Source organism: Solanum verrucosum, unplaced genomic scaffold, assembly GCF_900185275.1.
Source record: "Solanum verrucosum unplaced genomic scaffold, falcon-dt-bn FXZP01000086.1, whole genome shotgun sequence".
NCBI lineage: Eukaryota > Viridiplantae > Streptophyta > Magnoliopsida > Solanales > Solanaceae > Solanum > Solanum verrucosum.
This window is the reverse complement of record NW_026020100.1, coordinates 248,882-263,589: the sequence shown is the minus strand read 5'-3', so window position 1 is coordinate 263,589 and position 14,708 is coordinate 248,882. Positions and strand designations below refer to the sequence as shown.

At 33.5% G+C, this 14,708-nt stretch overlaps 3 protein-coding genes across 3 annotated transcripts; 1 reads left to right on the top strand and 2 right to left on the bottom strand.

The window, feature by feature from the left end:
- Positions 1 to 1,327: 1,327 nt before the first annotated feature.
- Positions 1,328 to 6,377, top strand: LOC125824957 (uncharacterized). The gene is made up of 7 exons (XM_049504308.1): positions 1,328 to 1,384; positions 3,512 to 3,597; positions 4,312 to 4,673; positions 4,866 to 4,992; positions 5,741 to 5,965; positions 6,085 to 6,206; positions 6,286 to 6,377. The coding sequence occupies exons 1-7, from the start codon at positions 1,328 to 1,330 to the stop codon at positions 6,375 to 6,377; spliced, it is 1,071 nt and encodes a 356-aa protein (XP_049360265.1).
- Positions 6,378 to 8,527: 2,150 nt separating this feature from the next.
- LOC125825015 (mitogen-activated protein kinase kinase kinase 20-like) lies at positions 8,528 to 9,550 on the bottom strand. The gene has a single exon (XM_049504366.1). It carries the CDS (start codon positions 9,548 to 9,550, stop codon positions 8,528 to 8,530), a length of 1,023 nt encoding a protein of 340 aa, XP_049360323.1.
- Positions 9,551 to 12,461: 2,911 nt separating this feature from the next.
- On the bottom strand, positions 12,462 to 14,024 carry LOC125825028 (uncharacterized). The gene is made up of 2 exons (XM_049504379.1): positions 13,212 to 14,024; positions 12,462 to 13,181 (listed from the first exon to the last, which is right to left on the bottom strand). Exons 1-2 carry the CDS (start codon positions 14,022 to 14,024, stop codon positions 12,462 to 12,464), a joined length of 1,533 nt encoding a protein of 510 aa, XP_049360336.1.
- Between the last annotated feature and the right edge of the window lie 684 nt (positions 14,025 to 14,708).

The window sequence follows — 14,708 nt, the reverse complement described above, 5'->3', positions numbered from 1 at the left end:
AAAGATTTAAATTTAAAAAAAATCAAAGGAAAATGAGGAACAACTAGTACTAGTTGTGCCTCACACACAATAAAAATTTTCAAATAGTTCCTATATTGACATATGTCTGTGTATATATAGATAAACATATATATAGTATATAAAAAAATATATTTTAGACTAACAAATTATGTTTGAAATCATATTTTTTTTTTTTTTTTTTTTGAACGCAAATATAAGCTCTATATATAATTACATTAGTCAATATATAAGACCTATCGTATTTATAAAAATAATATGCGATAAATAGCTAAGAACATAAAGTCAATAATGTACAAATTTTATAATGTGGTAAGATAAAAACGTGCAACGCACATTTCCAGAGACTAGTAAAAGAAAAAATTACTTAAATTGTTGGATTTAGCTTTGATTTCCATGTTGTGTGTTGATATGAGTTAGGCATTGTATTTATGCATTGTTGATGCATTTGTGCTAGTTATACCCCTAACAACATGTTCTATCTATGTATCTATTGAAATTCATGATCAAATATAATGTGTTAAAGACCGAGTGATTTTCTCATATGTGATGTTGTGGAGTTGAGTTGTGAAGGATTGAAGATTGAAATATGATATATTGATGTGGACTACGTAAGTCTGAGATTGAAATATGAATGAGGATCGTATGTGTCCAATTTGATACAAAAACGATTATTGAGTCGGACAACTATGATGATATATGAGGACCATTTCATGAACTTATTGATATGACCAATTACTGATATGCATTTTTAATAAAATATTTTTTGTGGAGTATATTTTCCTTAATACCAAACACACCCCAACTTTTTCCTCATAAGTTTTGGCTTTGACTTCTTAATCATATAAATCAACAATTATATACTAACATATAGAATACATAAACTCCTCATATTTAGAGCTAAAATGCCAAAATATGAGTCATCTTTTATTTTATTTTTTGAGATCCACAACGATATTGCCCAAAGTTTATTATGTTTTCACTTTGTTTATATTTGTTTAATATTTCAAAAATAAATTTTATTTTATTTTTTTACTTTTAACAAATAAAGAAAAACAATAACATTTTTCTATGTCTTAATTTCAACATTAATTCTTCGTTGACCAAATTATTTTTCAAAATCTGATGCTCCACTAAACATTAATTAGTTGAAAAAATCTGGTAAAATAATGATATCTGAATATTTCAAATTCATATGTAATTGGTAAACATGAGTAGAAAATAATAGCAAAACGTACAAATTGAGTGTTGAGTAGGACCATTTGGGACATTTTTTCTCTATTTGCAGGTGTGCCGCCGTGGAACTCAAATGAACACTCTTTCTCCGATGCAAAAGGAATCAAACAACATTCATCAGCCCAACATGGTAAAACAACCAATGATTGTATTTTTTCATAGCTAATGTTTATGCGATTCTACAGTCATTTTTATTTTTATAGCATTTTTTTTGGGGCCGCGGGGGAGGGGGGCGTATGACTTGAGTCAGTGTTGCTAAAACTTTACTTCTGTGTAGCATTTTAAAAAATGTTTTTTTTTAGTTTTGAGTTGAAATTAAAGGATATCTGAAAAAGGTGTGTATTATAAAAAAAATGATAATTGTCGTTTCATCAAATTAAATTTATTGCAAAATATCCTTATTGTTCAAATTGATAGAGTATTAGCTATTAAAATGCTTAAAGAGGTGTATAAAGTAATTTAGATTAATGCTCTATTGAATATCTTTTGAAGGATGGATAAAACTCAATACTTAGCTTGTTTAAGTTGGTTGAGACACTATGATTATAAAATACAAATAAAAGAGTGTTAAACACTTAAAATGAAGGATAATATGGAACATCAGAGTAGAAGTAAATATCTACACAAATAGAAAGTTTCACAGGATATATATATAGACACCACAGTGACACATTATAAATTCATGGGGGCCTAGGCCCAAAAGCGAACAATATCACTAGCGGACTGAGCCATTATATGCCTCCTCTCCTTGACAACATGCCCCTCATTACACTTTCAATTTCATTCTTGAGTCTCATGCCTTACTAACAAACACTTTACAATCTTACCCAATGGACGGTATCATCATTGCTCAAGTCTTCAATTTCTTGCTCATCACTTACTTATTTGATACATATGAAATTTAATAGGAATTGGAACAAACATATAACTTCTTATATGTATGTATAGCCTCTCAATTGTATATATGAACAACAACAAATCCTAGTTCTCTAATACCACTTATGAACATGATAGGTACATAGAAGAGAAAGACAAAGCATCTCATAAAGTATTGAGTAATTCATTTACTGAAAAGTTGAAATAAAAAAAACAATACGTACCGTCATAAAAAAGCCATGCGAGGCTACATTAAGAATTTTACAAAATAAAACATGACATGAGTATGATATTTATGGAACTTCTAAATCACACATGATACAAGTCCCTAACTATACCCAAAATATAGAAAATGTTACTTCATAAGCAAAAGTACCTCAATAATAAATAGGGTTCACCACAAGCCAATGGAATGATCAGCGTGCCTAGCGAGGATTCGTGCCGCCTTGAGAGTCCATACATGCATCACAAAAGAGATGCAGTAATTGACAAAAAAGAAGTAAGTACATGTGAAATAGTACTTTCATGATGAGGTGAATCCAAATATGAATAATATAAGTTGTACTAGCACCAACTTATTCAACATACTTCGAATAGGCAATATTAACTTCTAAAGTTCTCAACTCTAAAGTAAGTTTGTCTAGTATGGTTTCCTTTTATAAAAAGGTTGAATTCTGTACAAGTTTTATTTATAATAATATCTTCTATATCATTAAGAGACATATTTATCACCGTCTCATAACTATTAATAACTTCGATTTTATCTTCATTAAGCAATAGTAATCAATACATTATTGTTTGTTAGGTGTTTTTTCCTAATTATTTTGTGTGCAGTTTTATTGTCTCAAGTCCTTAATTTTTTCACTCTGTACTTGCCCCGTATTAGGATATTGTGTTGCTCTTTCAGTACTAAGGATGTTTGCTTTACTCCAAAGTCACCTTACTGATTTGTTAAAATTTTAGGTTGAAAATAGTTTTACATCAATGCAGATTGCACTATGGTTGTGCTTTTTTCTTTTTCATTTTTCTGCAAAGATAAAGATTATATGATCACATTGCTTAAGATGGACAAATAGTCTGGAGAGATTTATTTTGTGCATCAAGATTTATGCTTTAACTACAACAAGTTGTGTTTGTTGCTCTAAAGTCCACAAGAAGATGTCGAGGATAATACTTCGAATGTATTGGATATGTGTCCGTTGCAGAAGTGGATTTATTACATATGTAAGCATGTGAGCTAATGAAAAAAGGGGATGAAACATGATTTTTCTTATTATGATTTACCTTTGTGTAACTGATGACATTTTGTTCCCTCATTCTTCATTCTATTCATATGGTAATGTTGGTTCTGAATTTCTTGTCTTTTCTTATGAACCTGCAGAAAAAAATTTGTGAAGTTTGCGGTGATTTTGGTATTCAAGAAGCAATTATTACATGCTATCAGTGTAAGAATGTTGATGTGCACCAGTAAGTTCTCTCTCTTTAATATGAAATGGCAGTCAGGTGAGCTGAAAGTCATGACTCTCTGATTCGTACTTGCTTTATCACCTTGTGCATGTGTGTGTGTGTTCTTTGAAAATTGTAAACATTGTCCCAATCCTAAACCCCTTCTGTTTTGGTTGACTTGCCATTTCTAAGGGAAAAAGTGATCTTTTCACACAAGGGGCTACTTATCTCGAATAAAATTGCTAGTTAGATTACCAACTTTGTCCCCCCTTTTGGTATTTAATTAGGAATAAAAAGTAGAATAGAATTAAAAGACTATATTGAAGTGATATTACCTCTAGGGAGAGTAAAGACTTCTTCGAGTTGTCTAATCTTTCTGGAATTTTTCACAACTGTCGAATGCTAATAGTATTGGATATTGGGTTCCACCTAAATGATACACTTTTTTTTTGTTTAGGTTTCAAAAGGTAATTTATTTATAAAAGCTTAAGTAGTCATAGGTTGTAGGTTGCTAGCTCCTGCTATAAGCATCTGATTAGTAGTAGCGTTTATACGTAGGTTGTCAGTTCCTGCTACAGGCATACATGTAGAACTAGTTCTAATGCAAATATTAGTATAATCTATTCTTTTATTAGCATGTTGTGGCATTTAATTCTTTTAAATATTGTGTGTATCTTTTATGCATACATTGTCATCTTCTTGTTCTATTTTTTTTTGTTTTTCTATTCCTTTAAGATATTGTGTTGTGGGCTATTGGGAAGATGCACCAGTGGATTGGCGTTGTGAAGAATGTGATATTCGCAAGGGGGTAATGTTTTCACCGCATGGACTAGAAAATGAGCGTTTTAAGGGACCCAAGTCACATGCCTCTACAAAAATTTGTCAGAGTACTGTGCAACCAAAGAAACATAGTAAGTTTCCTCGGAGGCAACATATTAATTGGGAAAAGGAGGTACGAACTGGAAAAACAAGATATCTACCGGTTGAAGAAGCACTTGGTCTGCCATCACGTATCAAGAAATATGGATTTGCACCGATAAATACTATCTCCTCAAGAGTTGTGTCAGCCAAATCCCGAAAATTTAGCAAGCCTAAAGGTTAAGTATTCACCACCATATTTCGTATTCATTTACTTGGTTTGATTTGTCCTCTTCTTATACCTATATTCTTTAGAAATTTCATTTTCTATCATATACTCTAATTAAAAAAAATTCAATGATGTTGATATTATCTTTCAAAATGATTTTCGTTACATTGTCAATATTTGTAAAGCTTTCAATTTGATGTAGCCTATTTTTTAGGTCCGGGTGCCTCTACCATTCTTGAGCATAGGACTCCCGATGTTGTGAATGAGAGTTGCATGATGAATTCACCTATGACACACCCTTGTGATCCTGCTCTAGTTCCTTCCTGGAAGTAAGTACCCTTCATGAATGCACACTAATTACTAACATAGGTTAACACAGGGTACACTGAGCTCCAAAAATGTTTAAATTCAGCTCATCTCTGTTTTTGCATGCTAGCTTTTTGGATGACCCATCTTTGCTAGGTTGCCCATAGAATTAATGGTTACCTAGGGATGCCATTAGTATCACTAAAAATTGAATAGGGCACTGTAGAATATATGTCTAGCTATGAAAAAGAGTTCTGCTCATTCATAGTTGTGAGTCATGACATAATGATACTCTGAATATATAATGTTTAATGAGATGGTAGTGAACTTGATTCCTATTATGTATAAATTCCTTGAGGACTTGAAGTTGCTGCCACTCTATGTCATTGTATTATGCAATATGGACCATCTCATGTTTTCAGGTATGGGAACAAGAAATTGTAGTTGAGTAGGTTATATGTGAACCATACATTGTTTGTTTTCTATTTTTTCAGTTCTGTAACTTAATGAGATTTAGAGTGAAAAACAACGTTTAGCTTTATGTGAAACTTTCTCTGTATGTTGTTATGTCTGATAAATTGCTTCATGGATCTTTTTGTGTGCTTGAAACTCGAATATGCTTTTGTTATGAGTCAAAAAGCAGAGAAGTTTCCATTTGATTATTTTATAGACTATATATATATATATTGAAGATTCTTTTTTTACTTGAAGAATTTGCACCACTCAACTTCGCTTCCCTATAATAATTAGTCTTTTTTTGTTGCATTTTAGGGGAAGTTTTGACATCTTAGGTGATCTAGAACTTGCACCTGGGATATTCCAGGCTCATCCTCCTTGCAGAGTTAGTCGTAAAGTGTATGAGTTCTTGGGACTATTGCCCGATACTCTTAAACTTGAACTAGTTCCGCGTGGGGATATCTGGCCAAGTTTATTCGACAATCATTGTCCGGGTAAAAATGACATTGGACTGTATTTCTTCGAAAGTGAGAAAAAAAGGTCAGATTTACCCTATATATCTATCTTAAAAGGGATAAGGGTTGCAAAGTAGAAGTGCACCCTTGCCCAGGATTGTTTTTAATTACTAGAAATTGATTTGCATTTCCCATTATATGTAGATTTGAGGGATATATCGCTTTGGTGGAGTTCATGTGCAACAAGGATTTGGTGATGACAACTCTTATCAATGATGTTGAGTTGATCATACTTGCATCCACAACCTTGTGCAGTGATTCTCAAAGTACATTTATAATCTCTATGTTCTTTTATCATTTTCTTATACTCTTTCAATGCATCTCACCTTGTGGATGTTTTTGTAGGATGGAACAACGAGCACTTCCTGTGGGGATTATTTTACCGCTCGAGACTGGATACAGACAAATGTGCTGAAGGGGGAAGCCGTGATATCTGAAGGAATGTTGAACATTGTTGTCTCGACAACTACCAAATTAGTATAAGATGGCAAAAAACAATAACAAGGGAATTTTTGGCCAATGCAATATTCGAGTTGTTCATTATCATAGTTAACCATATAAAATCATTACAAATCTTGATAAATGAGTTCCCCTTTCTGCTTTTACAATGAAGTAATGCTGATATTCATTTTTATAAATGAGAACCACCTTTCTATTTTGAATGAAATCACTTTATAATGTAAGTATATGCTTTGTTGACATTTGAGTATGTATCTTCATAATAGTTGGTTGAAATAACTAATTACCTCTCATGACATTTGGAGGGGGTTCTCAAATAGAGAGGCAAAAACATGTTTTCGGATATCTTACAACTTATGTTTCCCTCACAGATTCAGGTGCCATATGCCTTTTTATTCCCCTGATAAGTCCCTGATAGCCCAAAATCAGCAATCTTGACAGTTTTGGTGCCTACAGGGAGAATATCGCCAGCAATCATGAATATGCAACAGAGTTTGAAATTGAACGAGCACACTTAACACTAATACATACATTGTTCTCTTTATCTATTTTGGTCCTTTGAAATTCCACCTTTAGTGGATATTTCACCTAAATATTACATTTATTTATTATTTTCCTTCTTCATTTTTTTAAATATTACCTTCATAACTTAGGAGTCCCATAACTTATACTATCTAATTTACCTATTCAATTGCTACTCTTGTCTCTTAATATCCATAACTTTCATGTTTTTAAAACGAGAAGGACGTTTTAAACATTAATTCTTACTATATACCCAACAACTTTTTGGACTTGTCACCTGTTTATGCCATCTATATTGTCTGAAAAGAGGGCAGTAAAAAGCCAAACAGTCAATACTCTTGTATTCTAAACTCTGAAATCATGCGTAAAAATTAACACAAACGGAGCATAAGAAATTGAAAATATTCCTCTACTCACAATTATCGAACAATCAATTACAAGCCAGGATAAATCATTTTTTACAAATAATTTTTTTTATGGATCTATCTATTGTCACACAAACAAATTCAGGTGCCATATACCTTTTTGTTCCTCTGATCATCAGTTCCTTTTTTTCTTTCATGCCCTGTTCAAAAGTCATGGAGAGCCCAAAATCAGTAATCTTGGCAGTTTTGTTGAATATTGTCAAGTTTGATGTCGCAGTGAATAATTCCATTGCTGTGAATGCAACTGAGCCCTAAAACAACATTCTTTGTGTGTGTTTTTAACTTCAAACTCCGGCAGTGAGTTAAAGTTCCAAAGACGATTGACAAGGCTTCCTCCGGATGCAAGGAGAGATTAGCTCCAAAACAGCGAATAATGCAAGGAGAGTGTTTGAACATTATTTTCTAATAACTCATTAATCTTCTCTTCACTTGATGAAGCCTCTTGAATTTACTTGGCTGTTTCAATCAAAATTGCAGATGGACTATCTACTTGGGAAAAACCCGAGAGGAAAATCATACATGATTGGTTTTGGGAACAAACTTCCAACTCAAGCTCATCATAGAGGTGTCTCTGTCCCAAAAACGTCTCCAAACAAACTGGTGGACTGCTCCATGAGTTTCGTTATGGTGAAGATTTACAAAGGTGTATAAATTATTTTTGCAGATGAATCAAGAGTTTATATATACAATGTATTTGTAGGTCCTAAATAGTGACAGGCTGAGTAGATGGCTGCAAGGGATCGAGCAAATAAGCTCGAGCTTGTCTCTCTTTTGATGGTCTAGATCTGCAATATTGATTAGTACAAAAGATTAAAGTGTGCACCCAAGAAGTATGGTGGTTTTACATATGAATGCTGTGTATGGTTGTATCATATTAATAAGGAAACCATAGAACTCTAACCTATCAATTCAATCATAATAACAAATTCAACTTTGGAACACAGATATAACAACTCGCTTTTCTTTATAAAGAATGTTGATCACTTATACAGTTTTTTTAATTTATTAAACTAATAAGGGGCTGCACGTGAGATCATCTTCGTCACACGTTGCCTACATACCCCCAAAAGAAATCCTAAAGAGGGATCAAGCCCATACATACTTATCTATATATATACAAATCAATTTTTATTATGTATCTATCTATTGTCAGTACCCAGTACCCTTCCACAAGTTTCATTCTATACTTCCTTCAGATCTGTCAATTGCCTCACGAATTTACGATTGCCGATCTTGAATATTATCTTCTTTATTGGTTTGTCTAGAAGGGGCATCGGGTCCAGCAATTGCCTCGAGAATTTATGATTGCCGATCTTGAATGTTATCTTCTGGATTGGTTTGTGTAGTGAATCACTTTTCTTCTTCCTTGTTATTGCTGTGTTGGCTACTTTGGATGAATTCTGCAGAAAAGTATGGTTCAAGAGCATGTCTGCAGTCCGACGCGAGCTCGGATTCTTCACAAGACATTTTTCCAGAAAATTTTGAGCCTCATTTGACAACTTTGAATTCTGAAACTTTGGTTCCTCAAACTCGATTTTGTCCAACACATCATCACCATCTGCGTCTTCCCACAGCGGTGTCCCCGTAATCAGCTCATAGACAGTGCAGCCAAGAGCCCAAATATCAACTTGTGGGGTATACTCAGTGTTAATCACGGATTCAGGTGCCATATACCTTTCTGTTCCCCTGATAACTCCCTGTTTTTGGTTCATGCCCTGTTCCAAGGTCACGGAGAGCCCAAAATCAGCAATCTTGGCAGTTTTGTCCCCGCCTACAAGGAGAATATTTCCAGGTTTGATGTCACAGTGAATGATTCCTTTATTGTGTATACAACTGAGCCCTAAAAGAACATTCTTCGTGTGTTTCTTAACTTCAAACTCCGACAGTGAATTGCAGTTCTGAAGACGATCAGCAAGGCTTCCTCCTGAAGCATACTTGAGCAATAAGTTGTAAAGATTGACGTTATCTTCAAAAGAGACATTAGCTCCGAAACAGTGAACAATGTAAGGTGAATTTTTGAACATTCGGAGGATTTCAACTTCTTCTTTCAACGATTGAGAAGCACTGTAGTTGCATGATTTGAGGGCGATGAGAGAGGGAAGAGTAACACCACGAAATAGTGTGTTAGACGTAGAAGCTAACGAGACAACACCGAATCCACCTTGACCAAGAGTTGTGCCTCTCTTCCACAATAATCCCGCCATTGGAAATTAAGAATTGAATGTTAGTAGTATATTATTATAACAATACATTAGATAGTAATTTATAGATGATATGTTTCCCTTTCCTATACCTAAATGGATTCTTACAGTTTCTTAAAAGATGAAAATCCTCCAGAAAAAAGATTTGTTTCCTATTTTTTCCTTCTATACTATGCTTCTCCTGTGTTTTCCTATTCCTTCAGGATTAATTTAATTCAATTTCGTTTTTATTTTCCTAAATAAAATTTAAATTTATTCTTTATTAAAAAAATCCATGTATGGGTATGTTAGATCCTTCTAGTGAAGTTCATGTTTATTTTTAGTTCACGGGTATTTTTTATTCTTCTCACATGTGAATTATTTTTTCACTTCTTTGATTCAACGAATAATTTGAATTTTGAATATCTCCCATAAAAATCTATTTGGTTATCATTATTTGAGGTTCTTATTCTTATTTCATTTTAGTGTGAAAATATAAGAAACAAAAAGAAAAAATTGTAAATGGAAAAAAAAAAGTAAGACTAATTTTTTGAGATTATATTGTAAATCAAATTTGATACTACTGCTCACAACTCTCTAATTGTAGTTACTCCGAGTAACAAATTTATTATCCATTTTCAGTCAACTTGATGAACCCAAACTTCTTAATTCCTTCGTAAATAGTTTTTAATTTCTAAGAAACTTAACCAAACATGCAATAACGTTTAAAATAAACTATGATGAAATAAAATATGCCAATTTTTTCAGGCAGTTGAAGAGAGAAAAAATTCAAAAAAAAAAGAAAAAAACATGACTTTGCTAATATTCTTTTAAAAATATAGCAACTAGCAGATACATAAGTGAAAGGAATGGTAGACTAAGTTGCTTGGACTCGGGTGTGGATGTCTGATACGGTGCGGATCTAAAGGTCGAATTTTTCATGATCTAACTTTTAAGATTCGTGGATATGGATCCATGTATGGATAGTTGGATACGGGTGCAAGATTTGCCTAAAAATAATTAAAATGTTTTAAAATAGAGTTATAAAACCTATTATGAGATATTTTGTGTAGAACTTGATGAGAATCGTGGAAGGAGATTAAAGGAAAAGGAGTGACATAGAAATTTCTATAAAAATGTATTCCATTTTCTTCATTTCATCTTAACTTTTGTATTGAAATCATTAAAACTGTCCAGACTTTCCCATCAATTTTGGTCAAAAAACCCAAAATTGGTTGACCAAATTGAACACGGATCGCACACCCACACCACACCCTCGTGTCGACACGGGTGCGGCACCAAAAGTGAAGAGTCTGAGTAACTTAGATGGCAGATTCTTCAATGGCTTTCTTCGAATCGCCACCATTTCATTATCAAATGTGACTCTAGCTAGATCCATTGCATTTTCCATTCTTGCTGAATCCGTTCCAAACTCAGATGGAAAAAATCTCTGTACATTTTATATGCCTGTGAGAAAGCATATCAAAATTCCTCGATTTAATAGAGTAACCTGAGTGGTCGGCTTAATTATCCAGAACGTCATTCAACTAATAGAAATTCTCTTATCGGATAGGCCAGGGAAACCAAAGCTAGTACTCAAGCGCTAGAGAGAGCACAGTGTGATAGGAGGAGTGACCAAGTTCGAAAAAAGGTTTGTTAAACAAAGGTAAAACAGGATCGTCAACCGCGAGAGTGAATAATCAAACAAGCTCTTCATCATATATAGTGTCACTCTGGCTTTTACTACTAACAAATTGTATGCATTACACATTCTGGTAAACAAAAGAGATTGGAAAACCTGAAATTCATAATGCTGGCAAACTTTTAATTAACTTGAAACACATTAAATCCGTGGGAAAATCATGTTTTTTAACACAAATTTCAAATTGATTAGAGGTGGGGGAAACCTGTTTCTAGATAGATCACAGAAAGATAATTCTGAAATTTAAATGACATAAGGTAAACTTTGAAATTGAAAGAGTAGCAGATGGATCACCATACAATAGAATCTGCAACAGAGTTTGAAATTGGACTCGCACACTTGACAGTTGACACTAATACATCTGCATGTGAGATCATCTTCGTCATACGCTGCCTACATACCACAAAACTAATTCTAAAGAGGGATCAAGCCCAGACGTACTTTTTTACAAATCAATTTTATTTATGGATCTATCTATTGTCACAGTTACACACCAATTCATGCCCTGTTCAAAAGTCATGGAGAGTCCAAAATCAGCAATCTTGGCAGTTTCGTCTAATATTGTCAGGTTTGATGTCACAGTGAATAATTCTATTGCTGTGAATGCAACTGAGCCCTAAAAGAACATTCTTTGTTTGTTTTTTAACTTCAAAATCCGGCAGTGAATTAAAGTTCCGAAGACTATTGACAAGGCTTCCTCCGGATGCATACTCCAAGTTACAACAATAAGTTGTAAAGGTCGATTTCATCTTTGAAGGAGAGATAAGCTCCAAAACAGCGAATAATGCAAGGAGAGTGTTTGAACATACCGAGAAATTCCTCCTCTTCTTTCAATAAAGGTGACATAAATTTGGACATTGATTCCTCATTACTACATTTGTACTTCAAATTGACCACATAAAATTGGACATATAAATTTAAAGAAAACCTAGACAAATCAATCAGCTAGCAATACCCATATGTTTGAATGAATGTAGATTTGGTTTAGACAGAAGAAAAAATTTCATTTAGGGGAGACTGTATCAACTTTTGTAACAAGTGATAAAACTTATAATAACAGTTTCTTTGTCAAAATAAGAAATTGAACAAATAGAATTTACATAAACTATAAGTAACATCAAACAGAAGGACTAAGAAGCAGGTACAAAACTCCTGATAATGTTTTAAAAACTGAACCTAGCTAGTTAGTGTTGTCCACAAATTAGCTGAAACTGTCCAGGTAGTACCAATTCTTCAGAGCAGCATATCTTGTAAATGCGCCTTAGACTGCCAAGATTGTTGGTCCAACAATAATGTACTCCTAATTGCATCTGATATATCCTTCAAAGGCTCATAATCTAACAAGGCTTCTGTAAGGGCTGCAACAAAGCTGGATTCTTCTGTTTCACAAAGTGTCTCAGATTCTTCTTGTGGTGTCTGGTTTATCTCCAACAATGTATCACCCGTATCGAACATTTCAGGCACATTATTTTCTGCCATAACAAATTCTTGTACTTTGGAAAAAGGCGACACAGTTTGCCCCAACAGACCATTCTCTTCACCAGCAGCCTCTTGATTAGATTCTACTATTGCTCGTTTAGAAATATCAAAAGGATGGATCAGCAGCTCATTGTTCGGATTCATCAATACATCGACACCCATATATTCAGCCAAAGTATCATATCTTTCAAGCATAGTTATAGTTGACTTCACATTCGCAAAGTCAGGAATCATAGGTTGTTGTATTTGAGAAAAAGTATTTAGCTCCAACTGACCATTCTCTTCTCCGGGGGCCTCTTGATTGTTCCTGATAGCAGAGTTCCCACAACCAGATAGTAGTCCAACAAAGCTTGCAATACGGTCCTCACTAACACCAAAAGGACAATCTTGCTGCAGGTGTGCTGGTTCCTTAGGCAGATTATTTTCTGGCATTGTGTTCTCAAATTCCAAAACACCATTCCATTCACCAGCAGCCTCTTGAATTTGCACCTCAACATCATCAACTTCCATCGCTGGATTTTCAACGACATTGATAGGATGATTGATCATTCCATAGTCCTCATTCCGCATAAGCATTATTTCAGGATCATCGTTTTCTAATAGCTCTTTGATCTTCTCTTCACCTGATGAAGCCTCTTGAATTTTCAGCATTGGTTCAACAATATTGATAGGAGTGACCTCCTTACATTCCTGATCCATCCGCGGCACAGCAGAATTTACCCCTGAAATCACCTTTGTATCCACCTTCTGTTCATCAGAAAAATCCATAACAGTTGTACTCACATTACTACTTCGAGAACAACTAGCAGAATTTTTTTCGGGCTTCGTTTTTATTGCACAAATACAATAGTCTTTAAAATTAGAGTTTTCGAACTTTCTAAGAATAGCATCACAAAAAACATATTCCTTCATGAGCCACTTGCCATCATCAGGACAACACATGTTAGTATCATAATAGAGACTCTTCTTGAGTCCCATACTCAAAGACTTGTTATGTTTACTCACAACCATTTTCCCCTTATCTTGTTGCTTCCAAGTCCCAAGATTTTTACCCACAACTCTGCAAAATCTATCGTTAGTTTTCTTTTTTTTATGTCTGGGTGAAATGAAGTATCGAAAAATACTAGTATCCCCATCATCTCCTCTTCCACAATGACGCCCACGGCTATAAGTTAGCCAAGGTTCTTGTTTGTAAACATCACACTCTGTAATAAAACCATCGTCATGCAAATCTTTTTCAGAGATAAACCTGAGAAGGTATGTAAGTAACTCTGAATTCTCAGGGCGAAATTGAAACCCTTCTTCTTCAAACTCCATCACTCTTGAATGAATTAAACTAATTTTATGAGTTGTGACTGTTTAGAAACAAAAAGTATAAAGTTGAACGCAATGGGGACAATTTTGGAATCCCATATTTATAAGTAACTTCAATCCCCTTGCCTTGCTGGGAAACCCAATTGGTAGAAACTTGGGAAACTATAGTTAGTAACTTACCAGTTTTTTTCAACAATAAAATAATATTTATAAACTTAAGTTTTTTTTTTTTCAACTTACAATTTTCAACATTAAAACAATATTTAGAAACCCAACTCGTAACAAATTAGGAAAATAAAATATTTTCAAACTTACCATATTTGACAATAAAACAATATTTAGAAACCTACAATTTTTTTCAAAAAATTTTAACTTACAATTTTCAACAATATTTAGAAACTTGGGATATTCTATAGTAAAGCAATTTTTAGAAACTTACGTTATTTTCACTTAGATTTTCAACAATAAAACAATATATTCTATTTATTCATTTATGGGAGTAATCTTTTGTTTTTTTATAAACAAAATAGTTTAAACGAAAAAAGATTAAAAATGCCCTTAAACCATGCGAAATTGAATAAAGATACCCTCAGTTTAAAACAAAATTAGTTTAAATGTTTAATTTTGCATAGTTCAAAGGAATTTTTAACCCTTTTTCATAGTTTAAATAAGTTATTAGTTTCTATT

Excerpts from the sequence above, each read along its gene's own strand:
- LOC125824957 (XM_049504308.1), top strand. The coding sequence starts at position 1,328 with ATGAACACTCTTTCTCCGATGCAAAAGGAATCAAACAACATTCATCAG. Across the intron at positions 1,385-3,511 it reads ACATTCATCAGCCCAACATG|AAAAAAATTTGTGAAGTTTG; the intron begins GTAAAACAACCA and ends ATGAACCTGCAG. Across the intron at positions 5,966-6,084 it reads TTCGAAAGTGAGAAAAAAAG|ATTTGAGGGATATATCGCTT; the intron begins GTCAGATTTACC and ends CATTATATGTAG.
- LOC125825015 (XM_049504366.1), bottom strand. The coding sequence starts at position 9,550 with ATGGCGGGATTATTGTGGAAGAGAGGCACAACTCTTGGTCAAGGTGGA.
- LOC125825028 (XM_049504379.1), bottom strand. The coding sequence starts at position 14,024 with ATGGAGTTTGAAGAAGAAGGGTTTCAATTTCGCCCTGAGAATTCAGAG. Across the intron at positions 13,182-13,211 it reads TTGAAAATCCAGCGATGGAA|GCTGCTGGTGAATGGAATGG; the intron begins GTTGATGATGTT and ends CAAATTCAAGAG.